This window comes from Pseudophryne corroboree, chromosome 9 (assembly GCF_028390025.1).
Source record: "Pseudophryne corroboree isolate aPseCor3 chromosome 9, aPseCor3.hap2, whole genome shotgun sequence".
Lineage (NCBI taxonomy): Eukaryota > Metazoa > Chordata > Amphibia > Anura > Myobatrachidae > Pseudophryne > Pseudophryne corroboree.
The window spans coordinates 101126678-101152739 of NC_086452.1; the positions used below are offsets into that span (position 1 = coordinate 101126678).

At 48.2% G+C, this 26062-nt stretch overlaps 1 protein-coding gene across 5 annotated transcripts in view; it reads right to left on the bottom strand.

Annotated features, from left to right (window-relative positions):
* The window catches only part of COP1 (COP1 E3 ubiquitin ligase), a 581242-nt gene that overhangs the window by 191617 nt on the left and 363563 nt on the right, over positions 1-26062 (bottom strand). For all 5 annotated transcript variants that reach the window (XR_010186699.1, XM_063939703.1, XM_063939702.1 and 2 more), the window contains one exon: positions 15289-15370. Coding sequence is in view for 4 of the 5 variants with exons in the window: in XM_063939703.1 (XP_063795773.1) it covers positions 15289-15370 (82 nt within the window). In the remaining variant the exon portion in view is untranslated. The remainder of the gene's footprint in view (positions 1-15288; positions 15371-26062) is intronic.

A 26062-nucleotide genomic window follows, 5' to 3' on the forward strand; every position in this document is an offset into this window, starting at 1 on the left:
TCTAATGAGACCTCATACAGCTACTATTTATGTTAAAAAAAAAAAAAAAAAAAAGCTTGAAATTTTCTCTTTCAAGACTGTTCATCACAGACCAAGTCTCAATGCACTCGACAATGAAGCTTTAGTAACACCAATTTTAGAAGAAACCTGCTGTATACAGTATATGCATATTGGGGATCTGTATAGAATACCCCCCGCACGGGATGCCGAAGGTCAGTATACCGACACCGGCATCCCAAACGTGGAATGCTGGCAGGGGAGCGAGCGCAATGAAGCCCCTTGCGGGATCGGTGGCTAGCGTAATTCTATTCTCCCTCTATGGGTGTCGTGAACACCCATAGAGGGGGAATCACACACCTCGCCGGTATATCGGCGGCGGCATGGTACCCCAGTCGGGATCCCGGCATCAGTATTACGACAACCGGGACTGCATACTGTGTGTGCGGGGGCCTTTAAGGAACAGTTCCTCGGGATCGGCTCTCCCAGTATAAAAGTAGCTTATGAAACAACCTCTGCTGCTGCAGTATCGGCTCTAGGTATTGTACATCAGTTTAGGAACTGTTCATCATATGATAAATTCTCTTGGTACCACCCAGTCATTTATCAACATTCTGCAATCATAATCAAATTACAAACTAGTTTGAGATCTTGAAACCTTAGATCCACATAATAATAATAATAATAATAATAATTATTAAAAAAAAAGAATAAAGAAAAACTTGCAGAAGACTCACTAGCAATAGGTGAAAGCTTCATAACACATACAAAAACGTGTACTGGGTAAAAAACATTAAAGCTAGAAGACCAAAAGAAAAAGCATGTAGATATCTGGATCAGACATTCTATAAAAAGAAAATAAATTATACATACACATATATGGAATACGTACTGATTACCAGCAGACGCGTAACTCACACTTTGGTGTGAGTACGGTACACATTGATATTGAAGCACGATTAGAAGGTGACAGATGCACTGATTAAGATACATACATATAATTAAAAAATAAAATAAAAATTATATATATATATATATATATATATATATATATATATATATATACATATATATATATACTAGGTGATTCATCGCGCCCTACGGGCGCTCTTCACACCGTCGTTAGGGGCTACGCCCCGTTAACCTCTGCACGCCTTTGGACATACGCAGGCCGGTAGATAACAGAATCAGAAACACAGGGCAGTATAGAGGGCATACAGAAATGGTGTCCGGTTGAGATAAGATAGAGAGGCGTAGGAGGAGAGAAAGGGAATGTACAGAAACGCTGTGCGATCGGTAAAGGATAGGGAGAGGCAGGGTGGTAGGGAGAGGATAAAGAGAGGGAAGGTGTTAGACAGAAAATACCGTTGCAAGGGGCTACGATTCATTATCCCCTGCACAGGCTTCAGCTGTGCTATAATTGTTATTATATGGAGTATTACCTGGTTTTTTTTTTATGGCAGTGGGTAAATATTGTAAGGGGGGAGGGCGTGCGATTGTCAAGGGGGCATAGGCCTTTGTGAGGGCGTGCAGAGTGGCCGCAGGGCACAATGAATAACAGTGTAGAGTGTAGTATATATTGCTAGTGTCTGCATTATGAAGTACCAGATGAGTAACAGCAATGCACTGTAGATAAGATACGAAGGTGCTGTGGCCACAGGTAGCAGAGCCGCTTATACACACAATGGCCACAGGTAGCAGAGCCGCTTATACACTCAATACCCACAGGTAGCAGAACCGCTTATACACACAATGGCCACAGGTAGCAGAGCCGCTTATACACACAGTGGCCACAGGTAGCAGAGCCGCTTATACACACAATACCCACAGGGGGCAGAGGCGCTTATACACACAGTGCCCACAGATAGCAGAGCCGCTTATACACACAATACCCACAGGTAGCAGAACCGCTTATACACACAATACCCACAGGGGGCAGAGGCGCTTATACACACAGTGCCCACAGATAACAGAGCCGCTTATACACACACAATACCCACAGGTAGCAGAACCGCTTATACACACAATACCCACAGGTAGCAGAACCGCTTATACACACAATACCCACAGGTAGCAGAACCGCTTATACACACAATACCCACAGGGGGCAGAACCGCTTATACACACAGTGCCCACAGGTAGCAGAGCCGCTTATACACACAATACCCACAGGGGGCAGAGGCGCTTATACACATAGTGCCCACAGGTAGCAGAGGGGCTTATACACACAGTGCCCACAGGTAGCAAAGGCGCTTATACACACAATACCCACAGGTAGCAGAGCCGCTTATACACACAATGGCCACAGGTAGCAGAGCCGCTTATAAGCACAATACCCACAGGTAGCAGAGGCGCTTATAGACACAGTGGCCACAGGTAGCAGAGCCGCTTATACACACAATGCCCACAGGTAGCAGAGCCGCTTATACACACAATACCCACAGGTAGCAGAACCGCTTATACACACATTACCGACAGGTAGCAGAACCGCTTATACACACAATACCCACAGGGGCAGAGGCGCATATACACACAGTGGCCACAGGTAGCAGAGGGGCTTATACACACAATGGGCACAGGTAGCAGAGCCACATGTACACACATTACCCACAGGTAGCAGAACCGCTTATACACACAATACCCACAGGGGGCAGAGACGCTTATACACACAGTGCCCACAGCTAGCTGAGCCGCTTATACACACAATACCCCCAGGTAGCAGAGGCGCTTATACACAGTGCCCACAGGTAGCAGAGGTGCTTATACACACAATGGGCACAGGTAGCAGAGCCACGTGTACACACAATACCCACAGGTAGCAGAGCGGCGTATACACACAATACCCACAGGTAGCAAAGCCGCTTATACACACAGTGACCACAGGTAGCAGAGCCGCTTATACACACAGTGTGCACAGGTAGCAGAGCCGCTTATACACAATGGGCACAGGTAGCAGTGTTGCTTATACACATAATGGCCACAGTATTAGTGTTTCTAATTAATCCAATGTCCATTGGTAGCAACTATACTCACAAAAGTTTGGGGGGTTTGGAAAGGGGGTGGGTTCAGTGAGGTTCCTATCCGTGGGAATCACTTGTAGCGGCTGTGGATGGTGATTCGAGGTGCTACGTGTGGTGGAGGGTTGGGTGTGGGAGGGGGTCCAGAGGTGTTGTGGGTGGCGGAGGGGTGGGTGCAGGGGCATGGATGGCGTAAAGGGTGCAGAGGTCCTGTGGGTGGGGGAGGGGGAGGTGTAGAGGGGGCGCGGATGGGGAGTGTAGTTGCTGTTGGTGGGGGAGGGGGACTGTGGATGAAGGAGGGGGTATGGAGGTGATGTGTGTGTGGGAGGGGCGATGTAGGGGTGTGCGTTTGGAGGTGTAGGGGGGGTGAGCTTAGGTGATGGGTTTCAGAAGTGCTGTGGGTGGGGATGGCACGGATGGGGGATGTAGATGTTGTGGATGGTGGAGGGGTGGATGCGGGGGAGCTGTGGATGGGGGAGGGAGTCCGGAGGTGGTTCGGGTGGTGGTCCAGAGGTGTTGCGGGTGGGGGAGGGGCAGGTGTGGGAGGTCCGCAGATGTGGAGGGTGCCTGTAGATAATGCGGGCGGGTAGGTGCTGTGGTTGTGGGAGTGGCGGGGGTGTTGCGGGTGGGGTACGTGATCTGGATGGGGTAGGTGATGTGGATGTGCGGTAGCTAGGGGAGGGGCGGGTGCGGGGATGGCACGGATGGGGGAGGGGTCCGTGGGCGCTGTGGATGAGTGAGTGGTGGGTGTGGGGTTACGGCGGTTGTAGTGGGCCAGGTGTGCTGCTGCAGTGGGTGGGGGAGGGTGCCGGTGCAGGGATACCGCAGTTGGGGTAGGGCGGTTGGTGCAGCTGCGGCAGGTAGGGGAGGGGCAGGGGAGGGGGTGCGGCGGTGGGGAAGGGGCGGGTGTGAGGATGCTGCGTGTGGGTTGGGGGGGGGCGGGAGGGGGTGTGGATGGGGTCTGTAGATGCTGGAGGGGCAGGTGCAGGAGGCTGTGGATGAAGGAGGGGTTCTGGAGGTGCTGTGTGTGGGGTAGGGGCGATGTAGGGGGAGTTGGGGTTGCAGAGGGGGAGGTTGGGTGATGGTTTGTAGAAGTGCTGGGGGTGGGGGAGGTGTCTGTAGATGATGGGGGTGGGGGAGGTGCTGTGGGTGGGGGACAGGTGCGGTAGGGGGGGCAGGGGCTGGAGCAGTGGTGGTGCAGTTGGGTGGTGGGAGGCAGCTGCTGGGGTTCCGAGGGTTGGGGAGGTGGTGCGGGTGGGGGAGGGGTGGGTGCAGGATGGGGCAGTTGCGGTGGTGGTGCAGGTTGGGTGAAGGGTGCAGCAGGGGGGAGAGGTGGGTATGGGGGAGGGGCAGGGTTGCAGCGGGTGGGGGAGGGGCGGGGGGTGCTGCAGGTGTGGGAGCTACGGGTGGGGGCATGAGTGCAGCGGGTGGGAGCGGATGTGGGGGATGCGTTGGGTGCCGCAGGGGGGGCCAGCGGGTGTTGGTGCTGTGGGTGGGGGCAGATTGCCACGGGTGGTGCGGGTGTTGGTGCTGCGGGTGGGGGAGGGGGTGGAGTGCCACGGGTGGTGGGTGTCGCGGGTGTTGGTGCTGCGGGTGGGAGTGCCGCGGGTGGGGGGCGAAAGCGGTTGGTTTGCCTCGGGTGTTGGTGCTACCGGTGGGGGAGGGGGCGGGAGTTCCGCGGGTGGGTGGCGCGGGTGTTTGTGCTCTGGGTGGGGGAGGGGACGGGAGTGCCGCGGGTGGTGGGTGGATGCGGCGGGTGTTTGTGCTACGGGTGGGGGCGGGAGCAGTGGCGCCACAACGTGGGTGCGGGCCGCACCCGGGTGTTACCCTCTGAGGGGTGACACCAAAGTGCCGGCTCCTGTCACAGTGCAGAAGCCAGCACTGCAGATTCAGCAGTGTCCGGGTGAAGGCCGTATGTCCCGACCCACAATGTGCCGAAAACGGGGGGTCGGGACGCGAAGCTACGCCCCTTCCGTGAAGCCACGCCCCCTTTTCACCCGCGACCGCGGGTAAGTGTCGGGTGGTTGCCGCGGGTGGGAGGGGGGGGCGAGTTGTGCCGAAAACGGGGGTCGGGATGCGAAGCCACGGCCCCTTCCGCGAAGCCACGCCCCCTTTTCACCCGCGACCGCGGGTAAGTGACGGGTGGATGCCGCGGGTGGGGGGCAGATGCGGGTGGTTGCCGCGGGTGGGAGGGGGGGCGAGTTGTGCCGAAAACGGGGGTCGGGACGCGAAGCCACGCCCCCTTTTCACCCGCGACCGCGGGTAAGTGACGGGTGGATGCCGCGGGTGGGAGAGGGAGCGAGATCAGCTGCCAGTGCTCAGCATGTCCCCCATAACTCTGCTGCAGCCGCTAGTCTGTGAGGCGGGTAGTGTGAGTTCCGCTCACAGTCAGCGGCTGCGGTGTCACCAGAGAGAGTGTACGGGGAGAAGGGAGACAGGAGACTGGGCGGAGATGGGGAGGGGACTGGGCGGAGAGAGGGAGGGGACTGTTCCTGGCCAGATCTGTGCCTGTGACTCCGCCCAGCGTTACGGGCACAGAGTCACAGACTTGGGCAAATATATATATATATATATATATATATATATAGACACACACACACATACATACATATACACAAACACTTTCTGATTTCCTGATTTTAGGCATGATCTATAGCTAAACATAATCTAAACTCGGTTTAGTAATGGGCTGATTAAATTTTTTTCTAGATATTAACTGGCCACCAGATCTGCTACGGCCATTTTAGTATATTGCTCCCAGTCAACGAATAAAGGTTCCGTATTGGTAGGTGTTAATCCATCCCTATATTAATGTAATATTCTACCATAACTGACCATTATTTCATACTAGGTAGAAGTAATTCCTAAGCCATTTTTGGCCATAATTAGAAGAATTATAAGGACCCGTTTGAAGCAACCAATAAAAGTGCAGGCAGGTAATATCTTATATCTAGTAATTATACCAATTGATTATTTGAACCCTTTTTCCAGTAATTTACGATCAGCTAATCAGTTTTTTCTATAAAGGTACCATCTGGCATTAAATCTAATAAGGCTATAAGACTCGAAGATGTATTAGCTGTATTTTTAAACAAGTTGAAATCGTCTTAAAGCAACCAAAAAGGGTGCTCTTTGCTGGTAGGTAATTCCACACCACCACAGAATTTAGTACTTTAGAACAACAGAAAAGATGCTATTTCTAACTGTATCTAATCCTCCACATCTTTTTATCCTTCTCACCCATTGTAAGAATTCTTGAACCCCTGAAGAAGTCGATTCTGACGAAACGCTTACTCATCTAGTACGGGCCCTTACATAGTGGCGTTGTCACCCTCCCAAGAGCTCACACCTTTTTGAGGTGAGGGAGGGTATTGTTTACCACCTAGACCACTGTTGTAGGGACCGTTGATATTTCTATGTTTTTGCCAATTGTAATCGAACCAGTGCATACTTTTATGTATTTTTACTAAATGTTCAAATATTAACCACTAATTCAGCCTTTGGGCTTCTATTTGTTGGGTGATTTTTTGGTGTGAGGGCATGTCATTATAGGTACCCCTAATTCCATACCTCAGAGACAAAGTCTGCCAATACTGGTTCTGTACATTTTGGAAATGGATATATATATATATATATTACCAGTGGATGTGACTGAATAATTTTGTATAGGGTCGACTTGTTGGTGTGTAAGGTGACACACTGTATGCACACTCAGACTGCAGCTCCCAGAGTGCACAGAAAATTGCCTTAAGTGTCCCATTGTCTAGATTCCTGCCATCACATGCACCTCTGCAGGGCCAGAGCCGGATAGCAAAGAAACACATGCGGCTGCAAATGTAGGGAGGAAAGCCAACAGCGATCCGGCCTTGTAAAACATTCAGACAGGCACTTACTTGACTGGCCTTTACAATTGCCGCACACCAGCCTCTCCCCAGGATGCCACAACCGCCACACTTTGGCTACCAAGAGGCGCATCTGCTGGGTATAGAACATGAGGTAAGCTCTTGGAACAAAATAACAAACAACTACACTGTCCTGAGTAGGAGATAAAAAAATGTAAAAAAACCTAGTGAGTTTGAGGAGGGGTGAACCTATATACCCTAAGTGGGCGGTCCTTGGTGAAAATACTTCCTGTCTAGAACTAGGGGAATGGGATGCAATCCCATGTGTAATGGCTGCCATGAAGTAGTGAAGAAGAAAAAAGTGTTTTGCCTATGCAGAAATGCATAGAATGTCAGCAAAAATTCAAAGAGAATAGGCCGATTTCTCCCAGAGGACAACAATGAAACCTAGTCACAATGGCTGCACATTTATGGTAAGTAGTGTAAAATTTTATATTGTGACTTTTACTGCCTCTACCGATCAAATGAGATGAGTGACTCATTATGTACTTAATGTTTTATAGTATCACTTAAAAATCAAATCTAGTATTTTGGCATGTGGATGATGAATGGACTTTAATCCCTTTGGTGTATGTAACAGTAAAGATACCATCCTTGTTCTGCAACACTAATACAGATATTTTAAAGATCAATGTGCCGATTTATCCACCCACGTTAAAAATCATTTTTCAAAAGAAAATATACTTTTTGTGTTACATAAAGAATATATATATATATATATATATATATATATATATATATAAAAATATTTGGCTAAGTCCACACTCCAAGCTTAGATAGGAACAGTGATGCGGTGCTCAACAAAGGCCCAAGGGCCAGTACAGGTTGAGTATCCCATATCCAAATATTCCGAAATACGGAATATTCCGAAATACGGACTTTTTTGAGTGAGAGTGAGATAGTGAAACCTTTGTTTTTTGATGGCTCAATGTACACAAACTTTGTTTAATACACAAAGTTGTTACAAATATTGTATTAAATGACCTTCAGGCTGTGTGTATAAGGTGTATATGAAACATAAATGAATTGTGTGAATATAGACACACTTTGATTAATGCACAAAGTTATAAAAAATATTAGCTAAAATTACCTTCAGGCTGTGTGTATAAGGTGTATATGTAACATAAATGAATTCAGTGCTTAGATTTAGGTCCTATCACCATGATATCTCATTATGGTATGCAATTATTCCAAAATACGGAAAAATCCGATATCCAAAATATCTCTGGTCCCAAGCATTTTGGATAAGGGATACTCAACCTGTATATAGAAATTGGAAATGCAGGCACTCTCCAATAAATTCCAACAGGTATTTTTAATGATAACTCGCAACAGCAAATTGACGGTGTGTCGACGTTTCGGTCATCACATGACCTTCTTCAGGACATCATACAAGGACAACAGAAGGACAACCGTCCAGTGCAACACCATATGTTGAGTTATAATTAAAAATACCTGTTGGAATTTATTGGTGCTAGAATATATATATTTTATTTATAATTTATATATTTATATATATATATTTTTAAACCTGACCAAGCTTATTGATAGCACAGATGCGTCTACACAACCACCTGTATAGGGAGCTAAAGACGGATTGACAGCACAATCCAAGTTGGAGAGTTGTCTGTGTAATAAAAACAGACAATGACACAGAATCATTCTGTAGGTGGGATAAGCGGTGCTGCTATACTCAGAAGTAGAAAGGAAAGCCGGCACCAGCTAACGGATATACTATTCTAAATGTGTCATGTGGAAAGACCAAGCAAAAAAATAAAATAAAAATGCATTCGTTTTAACAGCCTTCACTATTGGTCGACATGCAGTAGGTCGGCGTGGGAAAAGATCGACGTGGTCAGTAGGTTGACGTGGAAAAAGGTCAACGTGGAAAATGTCGACATGAGTTTTTCACTTTTTTGGTTTCATTTTTTTTAATTATTTCATACTTTACGATCCACGTGGACTACAATTGGGAACGGTAACCTGGCGAGCGAAGAGAGGAGACACGGTGCACTAATTGTGGTTCCTCGTCACTTTACGAAGAAAACTAAACCAAAAACAGTCAAATAAAAACTATCATGTAGACCTACTGCATGTCGACCAATAGTGGTCGACCTAATGACTGCCAACCTGTGTGGTCGACCTAATGACCCATGCCCCTTGCAACATGTGCTCTTGTAGGTTAGATGAAGCAATTGCCCCTGCAATGCTCCAAAAGTGGAGCCCTGTGGACTTTCATCACAAGTGTTTGCAGTGCAGAATACAGGCAATCTAAAACGCCCCTCTTTCTATACACTACTTACATTATTAGGCCAGCACAGTTGCTTAATGGTTGGGCTGGAGCATGGGTACAATTCTGAGTATGACCTGTGTGTAGTTTCAGATTTTCAGTGTGGTTCTCCGGTTTCCTGCCACAATCCAAACACATACTGATGTAATATCATTCTGACAAAGTGAACCCACTAGACTAAGCTCCACTGGGGCAGGCAGAGACTGGTGTAAATAATGACGCTCGCTGTACAATGCTACAAGACATGACTGGCATTCAATAAATAATTAAAACTAATACCCCTTTCAAACCACCACCTATGAACAGGGATTATTGGCACGAGCGCACATAACCCGTGTTCAGGTGCGGTCTGAAAGGTGCAAGGGTTGAAATAACTCGTCAAGCGACCAGAGATTTCAATCGTGGTCGCAAGCAGGGCTGAACTCGTGTTTAACCCGGCTCACTGTGCGGCGTGACCAAGAGCCAGTTCGATGCCACCCGTTTCTCATTCGCTGTGTACGGGAGGTGCTTGGAGATTATGGGGTATATGCAAATGTGGTCGAATTCCCGAAATTGTCAAAAAACTGGACTTTTTCGCCAAAAAAAAAAAAAAAAAAATCGACAATGCAATTCAGTACTTTCCGTCAAAAAAACGGACTTTCAAAATTCGACTTTTTGAAATTCGACATTTGTCAAATTCGACATTTCTGCAATGGTACAAATGCAGCAATTCGCCAAAAGTATATTCAATTGAAGTTTGGAAATTCGACAACAGTGCTTTTAGACAGTAAATTCGTCATTTTCAATCCGCCACACTTTGGTGGGGGAATCTAATAAAAAAAAATTAAAACATGTTTTTTTTGGTGTTTTTTTTTATTGGTAATAGCATATCTATTTATATTAGAAGGGATTAGGTACTTCGTTTGTCTATTTTGGAGGCACAAGTATTATTTATATATTTTTAAAAATATATATATATTTTTTTTTTAATGGAATGGCAAAATCCCGGAAAAAAATGGCGTGGGGTCCCCCCTCCAAAGCATAACCAGCCTCCGGCTCTTCGAGCCGGTCCTGGTTCTAAAAATCCGGGGGGAAAAATGACAAGGGATCCCCCGTATTTTTAAAACCAGCACCGGGCTCTGCGCCTGGTGCAAAAAATACGGGGGACAAAAAGAGTAGGGGTCCCCCGTATTTTTTACACCAGCATCGGGCTCCACTAGCTGGACAGATAATGCCACAGCCGGGGGTCACTTTTATACAGCGCCCTGCGGCCGTGGCATTAAATATCCAACTAGTCACCCCTGGCCGGGGTACCCTGGGGGAGTGGGGACCCCTTCAATCAAGGGGTCCCCCCCCCAGCCACCCAAGGGCCAGGGGTGAAGCCCGAGGCTGTCCCCCCCATCCAAGGGCTGCGGATGGGGGGCTGATAGCCTTGAGTAAAATGTAAGAATATTGTTTTTTCCAGTAGTAATACAAGTCCCAGCAAGCCTCCCCCGCAAGCCGGTACTTGGAGAACCACAAGTACCAGCATGCGGGAGAAAAACGGGCCCGCTGGTACCTGTAGTTCTACTGGAAAAAAAATACCCAAAAAAACACAGGACACGCACACCTTGAAAGTACAACTTTATTTCACACCTGCCGACACACACATACTTACCTATGTTGACACGACGTTCGGTCCACTTGAATCCGGGGTACCTGTGAATAAAATTATACTCACCTCAATCCAGTGTCCAGATTATAATCCACGTACTAGGCAAAAAAAAAAAAACGAACACCCGAACCAAACGGACTGAAAGGGGTCCCATGTTTACACATGGGACCCCTTTCCACGAATGCAGAACCCCCCCCCCCCCCCCCGTGACTGCTGTCACTGAAAGGTCTCTTCAGCCAATCAGCGAGCGCAACCTCCTGGCACTCTGCTGATTGGCTGTATGCGCGTCTGCTGTCAGACAGCGCATCGCAAAGCCTCTCCATTATATTCAATGGTGGGAACTTTGCGTCAGCGGTGAGGTCACCCGCGGTCAGCGGCTGACCGCGGGTAACCCCACCGCTACCCGCAAAGTTCCCACCATTGAAACTAATGGAGGGAGCTGTGCGATGCGCTGTCTGACAGCAGACGCGCATACAGCCAATCTGGTGAGTGCCAGGAAGTAGCGCTTCCTGATTGGCTGAAGGGACCTTCTGTGACAGCAGTCACGTGGGGTCCCGGCATTCGTGGAAAGGGGTCCCATGTGTAAACATGGGACCCCTTTCAGTCCGTTTGGTCCGGGTGTTCGTTTTCTTTTTTTGCCAAGTACGTGGATTATAACCTGGACACTGGATTGAGGGGAGTATAATTTTTTTCACAGGTACCCCGGATTCTTCAGTGACGAGGGGGGCGTGGCAGTCGGCGGGTCAACATAGGTAAGTATGTATGTGTCGGCATGTATGAAATAAAGTTTTACTTTCACGGTGTGTGTCTCCTGTTTTTATTTGGGTATTTTTTTCCCAGTAGAACTACAGGTACCAGCGGGCCCATTTTTCTCCCGCATGCTGGTACTTGTGGTTCTCCAAGTACCAGCTTGCGGGGGAGGCTTGCTGGGACTTGTAGTACTACTGGAAAAAACAATATTCTTTCATTTTTCCAAAGGCTATCCGAAGCCCGAGGCTGCCCCCCCCCCCCCCCCCCCCATCCAAGGGCTGCGGATGGGGGATCCGCAGCCCTTGGATGGGGGGGGGAGACAGCCTCGGGCTTCACCCCTGGGTGGTTGGGGGGGGTACCCCGGCCAGTGGTGACTAGTTGGATATTTTAATGCCACGGCCGCAGGGCGCTGTATAAAAGTGACCCCCGGCTGTGGCATTATCTGTCCAGCTAGTGGAGCCCGATGCTGGTGTAAAAAATACGGGGGACCCCTACTCTTTTTGTCCCCCGTATTTTTTGCACCAGCACCAGGCGCAGAGCCCGGTGCTGGTTTTAAAAATACGGGGGATCCCATGACATTTTTTCCCCCGGATTTTTAGAACCAGGACCGGCTCGAAGAGCCCGAGGCTGGTTATGCTTTGGAGGGGGGACCCCACGCCATTTTTCCCCCCGTTATTTCCCGTTTTTAAAAAATCGGAACAAAATCCGTCAAATCGGCCGTTTTTCGTCAGCGGGACTGTCGAATCCGTTTTTCATTGAATATGGTCAATTTCGGCACCCACTTGCCGAAATTAGACGGTCGAATTGTGTCGAATTAAAAAACGGCCGAAAAATTGCCGTGATTCGCCGCTAATTGCATATACCCCCATGTGATCTTCATGCGCCCACGTCACCAACCCGGGCAGACAGTGGCAGCAGGGCGCCTGAGGCGGGTCACACACTGGGAGCTCCCGTGTCAGGCTCCCATGTGCGACCCGCCTCTGGCGGTCTGAAAGGGGTATAATTTACACACGCATCAGCAGCTTAGAAATAACTGATTAACTTGTATAAGAAAAGCTCTTCACTATACAAGAGAAATGCACATATCTTGCTACAAACTTCATTCAAGACAGACATTTTATTTCTCAGCATCTACTATAGGTGAGCAAACTGTTGTACATAAACACTGCAAGTACATGCTGGGACTAGCATTGCCACAACAATTGTAAACCCACAGGAAGCTGAAGGCTGTTTAAACTGAAATTGTATTCGCTAACCTGCCAGTAGCCCATGTGATGTCTGAAGACACTTCGCAAAACATGTCAAGCAGACCCACAGAAGTGCTCTGTCAGGACATAAAGAGCTGATGTTGATCTAAGAGGAAAGGCTGCCATGGAGATGTAATTGCAACCAATACAGTTGTGTCTCACCAATCAAAACCGATTAGCCAGACAGAGCAGGACGGCTTGTGCTCGCGGGAGAGGTGCCTCTCAACCTGAACTGCACCAGATGTAATGCGCACTACTGGCTGTAATGACTTTGCTCTCCACATGCAAATACAACCGAGGGGCCGAAAATGAGGTCAGAGAGACATCAGGTCAAAAGCTGCAATCTCGGCACACAGTCTATTTATAATCCATACCAGTAGATACAAGCATTCTGCTCCATGAAAGCTCTGGCAGATGCAATTAAAAGAAATGGTTTTCTAGGAGAGCCAGACATTGGGCAAACATTCCATGGGCTATAAGCTCTATGAAACTAGCAGGCTTTTCTCATGTCAGCCAAAATGCACTTAATAAAAGGACAACACAGGACTGTAGATGAGACCTGAGGATCACAGACCTCAAGGTGTGAAATAGAACTCTTCCCTGCTGACCAGTGTAAGAAACTAAAATATAGTCCATCAGTACAACAGATAGCCTAAGAAAGGGTTATCATGCAGCACAAAACACAGTGGTTCCCAATCTTACACAGCACCTCAAGTACAATAGTTTCTTATTGAGAATTGCAGCAAACATTAAAATAGGCTGTGTTTTACCTGCCATCCGTATATACAGTTATGTGGTGGTGGACAAGGTTGCACTTCTGTTTTCCCCATGTATTTTATGATGGGCAGCCACCAACAATGATTTTGCTTGTCTCATGGATCATAAATAATTTGATCTGGTCCTGGACCACCAAACCATGGCACAACTGCCATAAACCAATCTGCTCCTACCATGCATTAAAATGCATCAGAAACCAGTAGTTGGTACCCCCCAAATACAACACATCATGAAGAAAGACCATGATAAAATAAGTGTACATTATGGTAGTTTTCTAGTTATAGAACATTTTCCTACTTGTAGTCATTTATTGCTCATTTTTCAATGTATTTATCAGCTTAAAAAAAAAAAAAAAAAAAGGATAGCATCTGGTAATGACAGTTAACGGAGACTAACTAATTAACTGGACATGTTGGGTGCCCAAGGATGAGTCAAAAACCTAACACTGCTGTGAAATTAGATTTTATGTAAATTATGTTATTTTAACTCCAATATTTATTTTCCAATACAAAATTGATTCCGCATCTCTACCGCTTTAACTGAATGAATAATGCACCTTGTGATTAATTGCTGCACTCTTTACATGCTCTGTTGCTTTCTGGCTAATTGTCGAGATCCTCAGCCACCATGCATGATATCAGGAAGAGTAGTTAATGTAATGCCCTTGAATAAACATTCTACTCTCTGGATACATTATGAAGCATATTGGTCTCCAAAAATCCAGGCCGTACTGCAGGGCACCTAAAGAAATACAGGGGGGGTCATTCAGATCTAACCGCTGTGCACAGCGGGCGAACAGATCCAAACTGCAAATGCGTATGCACCGTGCTGGCGCGTCGCATGGCTGCAACAGAGGATTGCCGGTCAGCGACGGGATTGTGCGAAGGATCCATTCCCACAGGCGTTCGCAAGGAGATTGATAGGAAGAGGCTGTTTGTGGGTGGCAACTGAACCTTTTCAGAGAGAGTCTCCGAGAAAATGCAGGCAGGAGCAAGCGTTTTCAGGGAAGGTGCCTGACGTCAAAACCGGTCCCGAACAGCCTGATGTGATCGCAGAGGTTGGGTTAAGTCCTGGGTTGCGCAGAGACTGCGCAAAATCAGTTTGTGCAGCTCTGCTACACATGTGATTGCACACTTGCACAGCGAAAATACACCCCCCTGTAGGCGGCGACATTCTGAACGCAGGACAGCAAAAACTGCTGCCTAGCGATCAGATCTGAATTACCACCACTATTAAGGTCTGATATGAATGCATGGCTGAAAAATAAAAATGCTTCTACTGTAGGAAAAGTTCCAGAAGGCCATATGCAGACTTCATGTTTCCAAGCTTCCTACAGAAAAACAAACCTATTGCTAATATGTAAAATACTCAAACACCTCTTTAGGCTGTATATGAAACAACTGGTGCAGTCATTGTATCATGTTTGCAGACGCAGAATGGTAATTCTATACATTACCAACTCAGCGCAGTTACAGTGCTTTCACCAGTAAGACAACTTTGAGCATGTAAGCATTAGAATTCCAGATCAATAGAACTTCAATGAACATGACATTTAAACCCAGTTCTGTTAAACTACATGAATTACTATATAAACACACAATGATCTATTGTATGTAACGTGCTACATGAATAGTACAAATGTCTATTAAAGCTTAAAATCGAAACCTGTACCAACCTTTGGCATCATCTGAGCCGGACGCCAGAAGTTTGGGATCCATGAGGTTAAAATCCACACTCCAACACCTTTTTTCATGTTCCTGTTTTACACAGTTGGAGACAAAAATAAATAAATAAAAAATAAGAATTTACTCACAGGTAATTCTATTTCTCGTAGTCCGTAGTGGATGCTGGGTACTCCGTAAGGACCATGGGGAATAGACGGGCTCCGCAGGAGACTGGGCACTCTTTAAAGAAAAGATTTAGTACTAAGGGGGTCATTCAGAGTTGTTCGCTCGGTAAAAATCTTCGCATCGCAGCGATTTTCCGCTTAATGCGCATGCGCAATGTCCGCACTGCGACTGCGCCAAGTAAATTTGCTATGCAGTTAGGAATTTTACTCACGGCTTTTTCATCGTTCTGGCGATCGTAATGTGATTGACATGAAATGGGTGTTACTGGGCGGAAACAGGCCGTTTTATGGGCGTGTGGGAAAAAACGCTACTGTTTCCGGAAAAAACGCAGGAGTGGCCGGAGAAACGGGGGAGTGTCTGGACGAACGCTGGGTGTGTTTGTGACGTCAAACCAGGTACGACAAGCACTGAACTGATCGCAGATCCCAAGTAAGTCTGGAGCTACTCAGAAACTGCTACGAGGTGTGTAATCGCAATATTGCGAATACTTTGTTCGCTATTTTAAGATGCTAAGATTCACTCCCAGTAGGCGGCGGCTTAGCATGAGCAAATCTGCTAAAATCCGCTTGCGAGCGAACAACTCTGAATGACCCCCCATATCTGGTGTGCACTGGCTCCTCCCTCTATGCCCCTCCTCCAGACCCCAGTTAGGGAAACTGTGCCCGGAAGAGCTGACATTACTAGGAAAGGATTTGGAATCCAGGGTAAGACTCATACCAGCCACACCGTACAACTTGTGATAACTATACCCAGTTAACAGTATGAACAACAACTGAGCCTCATTCAACAGATGGCTCAGAACAATAACCCTATAGTTCAGCAATAACTATATACAAGTATTGCAGAAGTCCGCACTTGGGACGGGCTCCCAGCATCCACTACGGACTACGAGAAATAGAATTACCGGTGAGTAAATTCTTATTTTCTCTGACGTCCTAGTGGATGCTGGGTACTCTGTAAGGACCATGGGGATTATACCAAAGCTCCCAAACGGGCGGGAGAGTGCGGATGACTCTGCAGCACCGAATGAGCAAACTCAAGGTCCTCCTCAGCCAGGGTATCAAACTTGTAGAATTTTGCAAACGTGTTTGATCCCGACCAGGTAGCAGCTCGGCAAAGTTGTAAAGCCGAGACCCCTCGGGCAGCCGCCCAAGAAGAGCCCACCTTCCTCGTGGAATGGGCTTTTACTGATTTAGGATGCGGCAGTCCAGCCGCAGAATGTGCAAGTTGAATCGTGCTACAGATCCAGCGAGCAGTAGTCAGCTTAGAAGCAGGAGCACCCAGCTTGTTGGGTGCATGCAGGATAAACAGCGAGTCAGTTTTTCTGACTCTAGCCGTCCTGGAAACATAGATTTTCAGGGCCCGGACTACGTCCAGCAACTTGGAAGCCTCCAAGTCCCGAGTAGCCGCAGGCACCACAATAGGTTGGTTCAAATGAAACGCTGATACCACCTTAGGGAGAAATTGGGGACGAGTCCTCAATTCTGCCCTGTCCATATGGAAGATCAGATAGGGGCTTTTACATGACAAAGCCGTCAATTCTGACACACGCCTAGCCGAAGCCAAGGCCAAAAGCATGACCACTTTCCACGTGAGATACTTCAACTCCACGGTCTGAAGTGGCTCAAACCAATGTGATTTTAGGAAATCCAACACAACGTTGAGATCCCAAGGTGCCACTGGGGCACAAAAGGGGGCTGAATATGCAGCACTCCCTTAACAAACGTCTGAACTTCAGGCAGTGAAGCCAGTTCTTTTTTAAAGAAAATAGACAGGGCCGAAATCTGGACTTTTATGGATCCCAATTTTAGGCCCATAGTCACTCCTGACTGTAGGAAGTGCAGAAACCGACCCAGCTGAAATTCCTCTGTTGGGGCCTTCATAGCCTCACACCAAGCAACATATTTTCGCCATATGCGGTGATAATGTTTTGCTGTCACATCCTTCCTAGCTTTTATCGGCGTAGGAATGACTTCAACCGGAATGCCCTTTTCCATCAGGATCCGGCGTTCAACCGCCATGCAGTCAAACGCAGCCGCGGTAAGTCTTGGAACAGACAGGGCCCCTGCTGCAGCAGGTCCTGTCGGAGCGGCAGAGGCCAAGGGTCCTCTGAGATCATTTCTTGTAGTTCCGGGTACCAAGTTCTTCTTGGCCAATCCGGAACGATGAGTATAGTTCTTACTCCTCTCTTTCTTATTATCCTCAGTACCTTTGGTATGAGAGGAAGAGGAGGGAACACATAAACCGATTGGTACACCCACGGTGTCACTAGAGCGTCCACAGCTATCGCCTGAGGGTCCCTTGACCTGGCGCAATATCTTTTTAGCTTTTTGTTGAGGCGGGACGCCATCATGTCCACCTGTGGCCTTTCCCAACGATTTACAATCAGTTGGAAGACTTCTGGATGAAGTCCCCACTCTCCCGGGTGGAGGTCGTGCCTGCTGAGGAAGTCTGCTTCCCAGTTGTCCACTCCCGGAATGAACACTGCTGACAGTGCTATCACGTGATTCTCCGCCCATCGGAGAATCCTTGTGGCTTCTGCCATTGCCATCCTGCTTCTTGTGCCGCCCTGTCGGTTTACATGGGCGACCGCCGTGATGTTGTCTGACTGAATCAGCACCGGCTGGCAGAATATTTATGTGCAGGGAAGTCTCCTGACTCGACCATTGTCCTTGGAAGTTTCTTCCCTGAGTGACTGCCCCCCAACCTCGGAGGCTTGCATCCGTGGTCACCAGGACCCAGTCCTGAATGCCGAATCTGCGGCCCTCGAGAAGATGAGCACTCTGCAGCCACCACAGCAGAGACACCCTGGCCCTCTGGGACAGGGTGATCAGCCGATGCATCTGAAGATGCGATCCGGACCACTTGTATAACAGATACCACTGAAAGATCCTTGCATGGAACCTGCCGAAGGGAATCGCTTCGTAAGAAGCTACTATCTTTCCCAGGACTCGCGTGCAGTGATGCACCGACACCTGTTTTGGTTTCAGGAGGTCTCTGACCAGAGATGACAACTCCTTGGCCTTCTCCTCCGGGAGAAACACCTTCTACTGTTCTGTGTCCAGAATCATACCCAAGAACAGCAGACGCGTCGTAGGAACCAGCTGCGACTTTGGGATATTCAGAATCCAGCCGTGCTGTTGTAGCACTTCCTGAGATAGTGCTACTCCGACCAACAACTGCTCCATGGACCTCGCCTTTATAAGGAGATCGTCCAAGTACGGGATAATTATAACTCCCTTCCTTTGAAGGAGTATCATCATTTCGGCCATTACCTTGGTAAATACCCTCGGTGCCGTGGACAGACCAAACGGCAACGTCTGGAATTGGTAATGGCAGTCCTGTACCACAAATCGGAGGTACACCTGGTGAGGTGGGTAAATGGGGACATGTAGGTAAGCATCCTTGATGTCCAGTGATACCATATAATCCCCCTCTTCCAGGCTTGCAATAACCGCCCTGAGCGATTCCATTTTGAACTTGAACTTCCTTATATAAGTGTTCAAGGATTTCAAATTTAGAATGGGTCTTACCGAACAGTCTGGTTTCGGTACCACAAACATTGTGGAATAGTAACCCCGTCCCTGTTGAAGGAGGGGAACTTTGATTATCACCTGCTGGAGGCACAGCTTGTGAATTGCCGCCAGTACTACCTCCCTTTCCTTGGGAGTAGCTGGCAAGGCTGATTTGAGGTAACGGCGAGGGGGAGACGTCTCGAACTCCAGCTTGTATCCCTGAGATACCACTTGTAGAACCCAGAGATCCACCTGTGAGAAAACCCACTGGTCGCTGAAGTTCCGGAGACGGGCCCCCACCGCACCTGGCTCCACCTGTGGAGCCCCAGCGTCATGCGGTGGACTTAGTGGAAGCAGGGGAGGATTTTTGTTCCTGGGAACTGGCTGTCTGGTGCAGCTTTTTCCCTCTACCCCTGCCTCTGGGCAGAAAGGACGCGCCTCTGACCCGCTTGCCTTTCTGAAGCCGAAAGGACTGTACTTGATAATACGGTGCTTTCTTAGGCTGTGAGGGAAACTGAGGTAAAAAAGTCGACTTCCCAGCTGTTGCTGTGGATACGAGGTCCGAGAGACCGTCCCCAAACAATTCCTCACCCTTATAAGGCAAAACCTCCATGTGCCTTTTAGAATCAGCATCACCAGTCCACTGCCGAGTCCATAATACTCTCCTGGCAGAAATGGACATTGCATTAATTCTAGATGCCAGCCGGCAAATGTCCCTCTGTGCATCCCTCATATATAAGACTACGTCTTTAATATGCTCTATCGTTAGCAAAATAGTGTCCCTGTCAAGGGAATCAATGTTATCTGACAGGGAATCAGACCATGCTGCTGCAGCACTACACATCCATGCTGAAGCAATAGCAGGTCTCAGTATAGTACCTGAGTGTGTATACACAGACTTCAGGATAGCCGCCTGCTTTCTATCTGCAGGCTCCTTTAAGGCGGCCGTATCCTGAGACGGTAGTGCCACCTTTTTTGATAAGCGTGTGAGCGCCTTGTCCACCCTAGAGGATGTCTCCCAGCGTAACCTATCCGTTGGCGGGAAAGGGTACGCCATTATTAACCGCTTAGAAATCACTAGTTTCTTATCTGGGGAACCCCACGCTTCTTCACACAATTCATTTAACTCATCAGATGGAGGAAAAGTCACTGGCTGCTTTTTCTCCCCAAACATAATACCCTTTTTTGTGGTAACCGGGTTAATGTCAGAAATGTGCAACACATTTTTCATTGCCGTAATCATGCATCGGATGGCCCTTGTGGATTGTACATTTGTCTCATCCTCGTCGATACTGGAGTCAGACTCCGTGTCGACATCTGTGTCTGCCATCTGAGGTAGCGGGCGTTTTTGAGCCCCTGATGGCCTCTGAGATGCCTGGGCAGGCGCGGGCTGAGATGCCGGCTGTCCCAAAGCTGCGTGATCGAACCTTTTATGCAAGGAGTTGACACTGTCTGTTAATACCTTCCACATATCCATCCACTCTGGTGTCGGCCCCGCAGGGGGCGACATCACACTTATCGGCACCTGCTCCGCCTCCACGTAAGCGTCCTCATCAAACATGTCGACACAGCCGTACCGACACACCGCACACACACACACAGGGAATGCTCTGACTGAGGACAGGACCCCACAAAGTCCTTTGGGGAGACAGAGAGAGTATGCCAGCACACACCAGAGCGCTATATAACAGAGGGATTTACACTAGTACAAAGTGAATTTTCCCCCCAATAGCTGCTTATTATCACAATTGCGCCTAAATTTATGTGCCCCCCCCCCCCTCTCTTTTTTACCCTTTCCGTAGTGTATACTGCAGGGGAGAGCCTGGGGAGCGTCCTTCCAGCGGAGCTGTGAAGAGAAAATGGCGCTGGCTGTGCTGAGGAAGATAGCCCCGCCCCTTCAGCTGCGGGCTTCTCCCGCTTTTTTAATAATATTTATGGCGGGGGATTAGGCACATATACAGTTTAGAACTGTATTATGTGCATTTTGCCAAGTAAGGTATACAAATTGCAGCCCAAGGCGCCTCCCCCCCCAGCGCCCTGCACCCACCAGTGACCGGAGCGTGTGGTGTGCTGTGGGAGCAATGGCGCACAGCTGCTGTGCTGTGCGCTACCTTATTGAAGACCGGAGTCTTCAGCCGCCGATTTTCTCTGGAATCTTCCGTCTTCTGGCTCTGCAAGGGGGATGGCGGCGCGGCTCCGGGAACTGACGATCGAGGTCGGGCCCTGTGTTCGATCCCTCTGGAGCTAATGGTGTCCAGTAGCCTTAGAAGCACAAACTAGCTGCAAGCAGGTAGGTTTGCTTCTCTCCCCTCAGTCCCTCGTAGCAGTGAGTCTGTTGCCAGCAGATCTCACTGAAAATAAAAAACCTAACAAATACTTTCTTTTTTAGTGAGCTCAGGAGAGCCCAGTAAGTGCATCCAGCTCTGGCCGGGCACAGATTCTAACTGGGGTCTGGAGGAGGGGCATACAGGGAGGAGCCAGTGCACACCAGATATAGTACCTAATCTTTCTTTAAAGAGTGCCCAGTCTCCTGCGGAGCCCGTCTATTCCCCATGGTCCTTATGGAGTACCCAGCATCCACTAGGACGTCAGAGAAAAACAGAATAACTAAGGCGACAGACATTCAGCTCGTGCAATACAAACCCCACACACAGCACAGCAACATTACATGGTCTTAGAAAAGAAAGAATCTAGCAGGGCTCAGATACAGATGTGTCCTCATACGCTATTGCTGCAGTGGTGTCAATCATCCCTTGTCAGCGTGTTGGGGTCCTGTGTGACTAGGTTTGCAGCAAGCGTCTTTTGCGCTTGAATATGTACCTTAATCGTAATGCGACAAAAACGCTTCACGGGAATGCACTGATTAATTTGATATGTGACATGTCGATATCGGTGTGCGACCGAGTTTGAATCTGTATACAAAGTGCTGCAATGCCTTTTTTTTCATGCCAAGTTCCGCTGTGCTTTGTACAGAGATTCAGATTCTGCTGCACACAGATATATACGTTTTGGTAAGAACTTACCGTTGATAAGTCCACAGGATCACAATGGGATATGATGAAGCGACAGCGGATTTGCACCAATCGGTCAAAGATTTTCCGGCCTCCCAGCATGCAACGGGTCCGTCCATATATCCCCGCCTCCTTGCTCAGGCAAATCAGTTGTATTCCAAAGCTCAAGGCAGGAGCATCATAGACAGTCCTAATCAGGCGATAAGAACACACATGCACACCCTTCCGTACAAGAAGGAAGAGGTTAGTGAGTAAAAGGATCCTCAAATCAGGTGCGTCAGGGTGGGATCCCTGTGGACTTAGGAGAAATACCGCTATCAACGGTAAGTTCTTACCATAACATATTTCTCCGGCAGGGTCCACAGGTTATCCACAGGATAACAATGGTATTTCCCAAAGCAATTTAGTGGTGGGGACGCTCCTGATTGGACAGGAGAATCCTTCGCCCGAATTCAGCATCATGAGAGGCAAATGTATCCAAGGCATAATGTGTTAATGGAAGACCATGAGGCTGCCTTACATATCTGTTCTGCTGAAGCACCACGTTGTGCTGCCCATGATGGACCTACCTTACGAGTAGAGTGAGCAGAGACATTAGCCGGAACAGGGAGATCAGCCTGAGAATATGCTTCTGAAATCGTCATCCGAAGCCATCTTGCCAGTATCTGCTTATCAGCAGGCCATCCTCTTTGTGAAATCCGTAGAGAATGAAGAGAGAATCTGTCTTTCTGATGGTACTGGTACAATCCACATAGATCCTTAATGCACGGACCACGTCCAGCGATGCATCGCCCGCAGAAAGGCCCGGTACCTGGAAACCTGGGACTACAATTTCTTCATTAAGGTGGAATTCAGACACCATTTTCGGAAGATACCCAGATCTAGTTCCAAGAACTGCTTTAGCTGGATAAAAAAAAAAAAATCAGAAATAGGGAATGACAGGATAATGCCCCTAAATCTGATACTCTTTTAGCTAACGCCATAGCCAGTAGAAAGAGAACTTTAGCTGTCAACCATTTAAGATCCACTTTATTAAGTGGTTTAAACGGGGCAACTTGAAGGGCTTTCAGGACTAGACTTAAGTCCCAAGGCACTGTAGGAGGAACAAAAGGAGGTTGAATGCGCAGCATTCCCTGGAAAAAAGTACGCACATCCTGTAAATTGGCAATTTTCTTTTGGAACCATACAGTCAATGCCGACATTTGCACTCTCAAGGAAGCCACCTTCAAACCTGTATTTATTCCTGCCTGAAGGAATTGCTAAGACCCTGGAAACTCTGAAAGACTTCGGGTCCATTTTTCGTTCACTGCACTAATGAATATAGGTTTGTCATATTCGGTGATAAATGCGAGCTAAGGAAGGTTTCCTTGCTCTGAGCATAGTTTGAATTACCTGTTGGGAGAATCCTCTTGACTTCAGGATAGAGGTTTCAAGAGCCACGCCGTCAAAGACAGTCAAATCCAGATGTCTGTGATAACAAGGACCCTACATCAGTAGATTTGGACATTGAGGGAGCAGAAGTGGAACATCCATTGACATCCTCTGCAGATCTGTGTACCAATGCCTTCTGGGCCAAGCCGGAGCTATTAGTATCACGGCACCTTTTCCTTGCTTTATCTTTCTCACCACCCTGGGTAATAGGGCGATTGGAGGAAACACATAAGCCAGATGAAAATCCAATCTCACCGACAGGGCGTCCACAAAGATCGCGTTGGGATCCTTTGTTCTTGACCCGTATGTGAGCACTTTGTTGTTCAGCCGGGACGCCATGAGATCTATCTCTGGCAACCCCCTCTTGTCTACTAGAGTCTGGAAAACCTCCGGGTGTAGAGCCCATTCGCTTTCCTGAATGGCGTGTCGACTGAGGAAGTCAGCTTCCCAGTTTAGGACTCCCGGAACAAACACTGCGGACAAGGCTGGATGATGAAGTTCTGTCCACTTTAGTATGTAACTTACCTCCTTCATCTCTTATCGGCTGCGAGTTCCTCCCTGATGGTTGAGGTACGCTACTGACGTCGCATTGTCCGAGCGGATATGGACTCGTTTTCCCAAAAAAATGTCCTTTGCCTGAATCAGTGCCATGTATATTCCAATATATTTATTGGCAGGCAACTTTCTTCCTTGGTCCATTGCCCCTGAAAACACAACCTTCCTGACACTGCTCCGCAGCCCTGGAGACTGGCGTCTGTCGTCAGAATTTCCCAATCTGATATCCAAAAGGGTCTCCCCTTGTCCAGATGGGATGTCTGTAGCCACCAGGCTAATGACCTTCTTACTTCTATCATAAGAACCATAGTCTGTGTTTTTATCGTCTGATGCAACCCATTCCATTTGGCAAGAATCAGGCGCTGCAGAGGCCTCGAGTGGAATTGTGCATACTCTACCATGTCGAATGTTGACACCTTTTAACTGTGCAACAAGTCCTGAATCATTGACTGAACCTTGGATATCTTTGTTCAGGGGTAAAATTACTCTCTGAATACTTGAATCCAGTACAGCTCCCAAGTGAATCATCTGTTGTGATGGAACCAGACACGATTTTGACCAATTTATGAGCCACCCGTGGTTCTGTAGACACGTTATTGTCTGTTGCAGATGACATAAGAGCAATTCCTGCATCTGTGCCAGGATTAAAAGATCGTTGAGGTATGGAAATATTCTTATCCCCTGCTGGCGGAGATCAGCTATTACCACCATATTCTTGGTAAATACTCTGGGAGCTGTGGCTAACGCAAAAGGTAGGGCCTGGAACGGAAAATGCTGTTGAAGGATAGTGAACCTGAGATAGCACTGATGGGACAATGCTATAGGAACATGTAGGTAAGCATCCTGTATATCCAGGGATACCATATAATCCCCTGGCTCCATGGCCAAAATGATGGAACCCAACATCTCCATGTAAAACCGAGGTACCCAAAAGTATTTGTTCAGTACTTTGAGATTGAGAATGGGCCGAAATGACCCATTCAGCTCCTGGACTAAAAACAGGTTGGAGTAAAAACCCTGTCCCCGTTGTGCAGGAAGAACTGGAATGACTACTCCTGAGTGAAACAATTTCTGAACTGCCTCTAACAAAGCCCTGGCCTTCGTCTCCCACCCGAGATGGGCTGGTACAAAAAAAAAAACCTTTGAGGAGGGTGCTTCTTGAAAGCAAAAGCATAACCTAGAGATACCGCTTCCTGCGCCCAGGCATCTGTTGTAGACTGCTGCCAGATCTGTGCAAACTGAAGAAGTCTGCCACCCAACCCTGGGGTCTCCCAGGTGGAGACCCGCACCATCAGGCTGATGGCTTATTATCTGTTTTCCCAACCGCTCCTTTGGTAGACCAATGCTTTTTAGTCTTGGGATACAGGAATACTCACCTCGCTGCCAGGACCGATCAATATGTTAGTGAACGCTGAGTGGATCCAGACACTACTAGTGTACACTGCCGCTCAGTGAACACCGACGCACCAGTCACACAGCCGCCTATGCTGCGACTGGGTCCCCTTCGTGTACAGCATCTGAGACGGAAGCGGGAAACAGTTCATGGCGGGAGACTCGGAGGAAACTGGTCATGAACCGGGGGAAGGGGCTACCAGGAGAGCGTCTGACTCCCCCACTGCTGACATTAACCCTAGGGATCGCGGCTTCATACTATTCCTGGAGCCTCTGATCCCTAAGGCCTAGCGCTGGTGCACTCGTGGTGGCAGCCGCATCAGCGACTGTGTGGTAGTCTCCTCCCAAAACATTGCGGCTGTGTCCGTATTCCTCTACTAAGCAGAACCGAAGCCTTACCTTCTCCCCGTGCTCCGGCCACAACCTGGTAAAGTCTGCTGGACCTGCTAGTATATCCAACACAGACGCCAAGCGAAACGGCACTGTACTCGTGGGTAAGCATTGTCGCGACCCGGCGGAGAGTTGTTGGAGCGACTCTAAGGTACGTATAAATGCTGTTTAGGAAGATCACTAAATAAAAAATAGTAAGACTATAAAAATAAAATATGATAGCTTAGGGCTACTAAAAAACAGCACCCAAAAAAAAAAAAAATGGTTTGCCTGAGCAAGGAGGCGGGGATATATAGACGGGCCCG